Source organism: Medicago truncatula, chromosome 5, assembly GCF_003473485.1.
Source record: "Medicago truncatula cultivar Jemalong A17 chromosome 5, MtrunA17r5.0-ANR, whole genome shotgun sequence".
Taxonomy (NCBI): domain Eukaryota; kingdom Viridiplantae; phylum Streptophyta; class Magnoliopsida; order Fabales; family Fabaceae; genus Medicago; species Medicago truncatula.
Window position 1 is genome coordinate 27,756,558 of NC_053046.1, and position 6,347 is coordinate 27,762,904.

General features: G+C 34.3%; 1 protein-coding gene across 1 annotated transcript; it reads right to left on the reverse strand.

Moving 5' to 3' along the window:
• Positions 1–1,914: 1,914 nt before the first annotated feature.
• On the reverse strand, positions 1,915–6,102 carry LOC11433042 (TPR repeat-containing thioredoxin TTL1). The gene is made up of 7 exons (XM_003615014.4): positions 5,044–6,102; positions 4,517–4,709; positions 4,223–4,395; positions 3,524–3,857; positions 2,982–3,186; positions 2,792–2,892; positions 1,915–2,543 (listed from the first exon to the last, which is right to left on the reverse strand). The coding sequence occupies exons 1-7, from the start codon at positions 5,913–5,915 to the stop codon at positions 2,391–2,393; spliced, it is 2,031 nt and encodes a 676-aa protein (XP_003615062.1). The 5' UTR covers positions 5,916–6,102; the 3' UTR covers positions 1,915–2,390.
• Positions 6,103–6,347: the final 245 nt, after the last annotated feature.

Sequence of the window (6,347 nt, forward strand, 5' to 3'; positions counted from 1 at the left end):
TCAAGACATGCATGGAGAAACCGGATGAAGAAGTCAGTTTGCTTGATTCGTGATCTTTTATGTTGTTTAATCATGTCATTTAATTAAACAACATGATATATCATTCACAACATAAAAAAGTAAAAAATATATTTCAAATATACTCCTAAGGACACATGTTAGTAAAACCCTGACTTTTATACTTTTTATTTCTTTTATAACATTCCCATATTCACTTTTTACCTTGATTTTGTTCACTTCAACAACAGTGTGATTCCAAAGAAGAATACATTCTGGACATAATCACAACGTTAACTTTAATTACCTTTTCAATTATGGCATTTGTCTACTGCTCCACTCCAGCAAACAAGGTATTGCAGCTGTTAGAATAATCACTGCACAAAATCATATATAATCCAACTCCATTGATCAAAATTGCAATCATCATTTTATTATTCTCTCCCTTTTGCCCTCATCATTTACTATTTGACTTTGATTTTAGAGTTGAAAACTTCCTTCTACGACTAGAATAGACCTGCATTTTATTGGAGAAAACTGACACGATCATAAAAATAAAAATAAAAACTAAGTTCATATTTATTAATTTTTTTAGCTAAATACAACTAATTTTCTTAATTTCATAAAAATATATTTTCGAAATTACCTTTTATACGATCTTGTTCCATGTAAATAAAAGTGTTATTAGAAAATAAAACTTACATTATTTGAAGGGTATTTTAGGAGAGACCTTTTTATTGTTATATAGAGTAAAATAGTTAAATTTGATTATATTTGACAATCGATAGTGTCAAATATATACAATTTTTTTTTGCTTATTTTCGAGAGCGGAGAGATTACAATCGAACTAGAGTTTATAAATTTTGATTAAACTTGACATTGCATTTCCATTTTGTAAACTTTAGATTGATTCAAAATCTAAGATAGTATTGAAAACCAAAAAGATGCAAGTCAAAGATACAATTTTGATCAATTCACTTGTGGATCTTAAACTGTATGGACTTATAACTGTGCAATTTTAATTTTTAACAGACGAATTTTTGTGGATTATGTTAGTTTCAAGAGTCTAAATATTCCAGCTGTTATCAGTCAGAATTTGACATCAATGGTAAGTGACCTATGAAGCACGGACACCTTTTGGATTACGTGTGTCCCGGTGTCGGATACGCGTTGGTGTCCGACACCAACACGACACCTATGATTACACTGAATTATGTCATTTTCTCAAAATTTTATCGGTATCGACGTGTCAGTGTCCATGTCATGTCCGGTGTCCGTGTCTGTGTCCATGCTTCATAGTAAGTGACTACATTTCTAATGGTGACTGGCACATCCCTGATAATTTAGCTTAAATGTTCCCAGCTCTGAGACAACTTGTTCAGCAAGCAACCATCCCATTGGAATTGAAAGAGGACCACCTATAATGGAAACACACTGCAAATGGTGACTTGAACCTCAAGCAAGCTTATTCCTTCAAGATGCAAAATCAAACAGAGTTGAAGTGGGCCAAGTCAATTTGGAATTTAGACATTCCCCCTTCAAAATCTGTGATGGTTTGGAGATTGATGCAGGATAAAGTCCCAACTGATGACAAGAGGTTGCAAACTTCCCTCAATATGCACTCTTTGTCGTAAGAGCACTGAATCAACATTCCACCTATTCTTCACTTGCCCATTTGCAGTGAAGTTATAGTCTTGGTTTGCAATCTCTTTGAATCTTACTTTGCAATTTACTTCAATAGAAGATATTTGGAGTATTTGTGAAAATTCTTGGTCCCCTCAGCGTAAAATTGTTATAACCGCAGCTCTGGTAAATTTAAACATCATATCTAGCTGAACTGTGGTGCTATGAGAGCTATAGAAATTGCAAGGGAAAATAACTGGCTAAATCTCTAGCTGTAAACAGACTCATCTTTGATGGCGCAAGCTTTCAAATCTTCAAATTATATTACATGGGAAATTAGAAATAGATGGAGCAATGTTTTCATTACGCTTAGAAACATGAATTGTATAGTTACTCACATATATAAGGAAGGAAATCAGGTAGCAGATTCCCTTGCAAACTTTGGTTTAACCTTAAACTCCTATGTTTTTAAGGTTATATCCAATGTAAAACAAATATACATTAAATATCTGATATATGAATATTGAAGAATGCTCTAGGATCCAAGGAAATAAAAGAATCTATAACCAACGGAAAGAATTCCTTTTCCTATAGACTTCTCTGTGTACTATACTGATATACAAGGAAGCAAATTTTTTATGGAAAAGGAATTAGCTGGAATTATTTCGGACAAAGTCCTTTTTCCTTTGCATTTTGGAAAATCTTAACACTTTCTCTTCGTTTCTTGCTCATAAATATAATGTTCCATTTGAAAGAGTGTAATATTTATCTCAGCTGCTATAGAATTTAACCGATTTTTCTAAGAACTCGTGGTTGTTGCCGGAAATCTCTTTAACTCTTGATCCATTTTTGTATATTTTGAAAGCTGGGAATGAGCTTACACCTTCTGATTTTGCCAAGTAGGGATGGTCTTCAATCTCCACCTGAATAATTGTAGTTCAGTCATATAAGTAAGAAACAATGGCCTAGTTTCGATATTGAAATAACTTTTATGATTCTTAACTTAACAAAAAGATATGATTGGTAGCATAACTCGCCAAAACGATTCACACATGCATCTAACCATATCTCACCATCATATCTTCTACATGGTGAAATATGGTCGGATGCATCTGTAAAGTATTTTTACACCGACTGCGCATACCAATTAAACTCTTAAAAATAAACCAACCTTGAGGAAATTAACAGATGGAAATCTCTTGCTGGTTTGTTCCAACACCATCGACACTTGCTTGTGTGTTCCCTTGTTACTGAAGAGCACAACAGCCATACCTATTCAATAACATTTGAAATTGGTAAATTCATTTGTAATTCTCATGTGTAATTTATTGTATAAGAGAAAAAACTATATTGTGCCTTACCAGGCGAGGTTACATAATGTCTGAAACGATCATTACTTGAGATGAAAACCAAATTTGAACCAAATTTTAAATCCTTAATATCTTCACCACGTAGCATCTTGAGTTGGAGCCGAGCCTCAAACAAAGCCCTTGCCACTTCTTCATCCCCTGGCTTTTCTCTTATCAACATTTCGTAGTCTTGAATGGCAACTTCCCATCGTTCCAACTATATGAACAAAAATAATATAGCGATACAGTTACTAAGCGTACATAAGTATGCAGAGTTTTAGAAAGAAAAAAAAGGTCAGCGGCTGCAATCTGAACCGCTACATCAAGATTTTGATGTCTCTCTGACCGTAATGTGACTGCGTTGGGACCACATCAGCCATATTTGATTGTGAGCAGCCACAATTGAAGGCGTGTTTGGTGTCTGACACGTGTTAATGTTCAACATGTGTCAGTGTCCGACACTGACACATGTGGTTACATTCAAACACTTTTATTTTCTCAAATTATTAATAGTATCGAGTCACATGTTATTATAAATCTAACATTTAAAGTACCTTGGCATTACAATAGGCCCTCCTTAATCTTGCTTTGCTATAACATGGATTAAGCATAAGTGCAGCATCACAATCTTCAATTGCTTTTTCATACTGCCCTAGCTTAGAACGACACGCTGCTCTGTTGCATAACAGAACTGAGTTGTGTGGATCATGATCTAGTCCTTCATTGTATACTGCACATGCTTCCATGAATTTTGATGCCTTGAAGAGTAAGTTTCCACTCATTCTAGATGATGTTACTGCTTTGGCTCTCCTTAACACTGCATTTACCTCTCTGTTGCTTGGATCAACTCTATCTGCTTGCTGAGATGTTTTCACAGCTTCCTCAAACCTATTAAGAAACAAAGTTCAATTTTACTTGAGTTCATTCCAAACAAGACTCAGAAAATATATCAGTTGCAATGATTTGCAAAAACACCGTTGTTATGCAAATGCGGTTCAAATATTACAGCCACATCACATGATGTGGTCTACAATTTGAAACAATTTTACAGAATTAGGTAAAATACATTTTGCGGTCCTTTAACCTGTTTAATAGTATCAGATTAACTCTTTTAAGTTTTCTTCTCAACAAGATAAGTCTCAAAAAACGGGACTTAAAGGACTGCAAATTTACCAGCATATTGCATACCAATGGCGAAATATACATAAATCGTGATTGAAGTAATTGTCAAAAAATGATTTCTTTTCACAAACCTGCCGGATGCTAGGTAAACCAGTGCGCTTATCATCGACAGGTAAGCACTAGTAGCCATACCAAATATCTTGTTACACCAATCATCTGAAAATTTTGGCATGTTGTCATACACAGCATATGCCTCTTGGTACCTTACGAGCTTCAGCAAGGCTTCGGTTTGTAAAGCATAGATCTACCACAAATACAAACAACTTTAATCAGCTTAGTTGTTTATAGGATAAGTTTTGATAAGATCTACAGAAAATATAAATTATTTATTGTAAAAATCTAATATGGTTGACAAAGGAACTAACCTGTGGAGCTGAATCGGCACCTAAGGATAATGCAGACTGTGTTTCCTTTAGTACAACACTCCATTCATTGAATTTCCTAGCTTCTATGCATTTCTTCAGGTGATTTTGTAGAGCCTGAGCTTGAAAAGCAAGCACAGAGTCAACATTTGAGGTTGATCGGTTGCAATCCAGTGCCTTTTCTACATCTCCTAATCTGCATTAAAATTTGCAATTCTATAAGCTATAAATTAAACAAACACAATGTCATATCCAATGTAAAAAAATATCTGAGTGCGATTTGAGCTGAGACATCAAAACTTTTTCAATTTTATAGCTTATGGCATGTCCACAAGCTGTTTTCAGATTATTCGCATAAACACTTCATGATAGCTTATGAAAACAGCTTATAGCTTATATTGAAAACAATTGGACTTTATTTTATCTTGTTATAGAAATAACTTATACATAAGCAAATATGTGATAAGCACTTATATTATCAAAACCTTAATGCATTAAATGAAACCCATGTGATTATTGTGACTGTGTACCTGAAATATATTGTTGCCAAACGATTGTGAGCTCTGTTATAAGAAGGATCCAACCGAATAGATTCCTCACACTCAATAATTGCTTCTTGAAACCTTCCTAATCCAATCAAAGCAGCACTCTTATTGCAATGATAAGTTGCCTTATTTGAATCAATAGCAATTGCTTTGTCATACAAAGCCAAAGCCTCTTCAAACTTACCCTTTTTGTATGCTTCATTTCCCATTGATTTCAACACTTCAGGGTCTGCAATATTGTGCCTTTGACTTAGAAACTGTGCAAGTTCATTACTATTCTTCCTCATAATATTCCCCATAACCACTTTCCTTCCATTATTATTACCATTGTAAAAACTTGAAACTGAGTTTAACTCTAAATGCTTAGGTAAACTATCAACACTCTTTCTTCTTGGAGTGTTATTCACAAGCAAGTTTCCAGTGAGTTTCAAGGGAGAAAAGTCTTTGGTTATGGACTTGTTGCTCTTGTTGTCGCGCGTGCGAATAGTGCTTATTCTAGCAAGTTGTAAAGAATTTCGCGCTGATTCTATTTGAAGCTTGACATCATCATCTGTATTATGGTTTTGTTCAACCCTTTTAAGGGTTGAACTAGCACCAGAGGATGATGATGTCGAGCTTCTTGCAGTAGCATCTGAACTACGCTTCCGATTTTCATTGGAAATTTTTTGTGGAACCTTTGGTTCTTTATTTGGAAACAACTTTGCTTCATTTTTGACATGATCAATGTTGTTACCCTTCATTGGTAGGGAATGAACTAATGAGTTTCTTAGCCTAGGACTTTTGAGATTGAAAATCCTCTCCATGAAACCACAACCAAATTCATTTCCCACCTTGTTGCTTTTGGTTTTCATTGCCATGGTTTTCTTGAAGATGTTGTGTTTTAGAAGAAGGGGGGTATGAAAAGTCAACGACTTCTACTCAAAGTGACAAAAATTATATATGGTTTTTAGATTAAGAAAAAGGTTGAAGATATGTGAGAGATAGTGAAAGGGGAATCACAATTTACAAAGTGTAGCTTGCATAGGAAGCACTTTATATAGGAGACGTGCTATGTACAAAGAGTGGCTTCCAAGAAACAACTTTAGCTCTTTTATTTTTGGCTTTAGAGACCCTTAAGTTTCCTACCATCAAAATAACATGTAGTCACTATAGTTAAGTGTTTTTGAGATATGGTGGTTGGATTAATATCAAATGATTCATATTTTATCTTTATGAAATTATATTTTAAATACAAACTTAAAATAACAACCGTCTGATATTGATGATACAAGGATTGAAAATTTATTCAT

Bases quoted from the DNA above. Each gene is read 5' to 3' on its own strand.
- LOC11433042 (XM_003615014.4), bottom strand. From the start codon at position 5,915: ATGGCAATGAAAACCAAAAGCAACAAGGTGGGAAATGAATTTGGTTGT. The intron at 3,187-3,523 runs GTACTTTAAATG...TTGTTCATATAG, and splicing joins GGGCCTATTGTAATGCCAAG to TTGGAACGATGGGAAGTTGC. The intron at 2,544-2,791 runs GTTGGTTTATTT...ACAATTATTCAG, and splicing joins CATCTGTTAATTTCCTCAAG to GTGGAGATTGAAGACCATCC.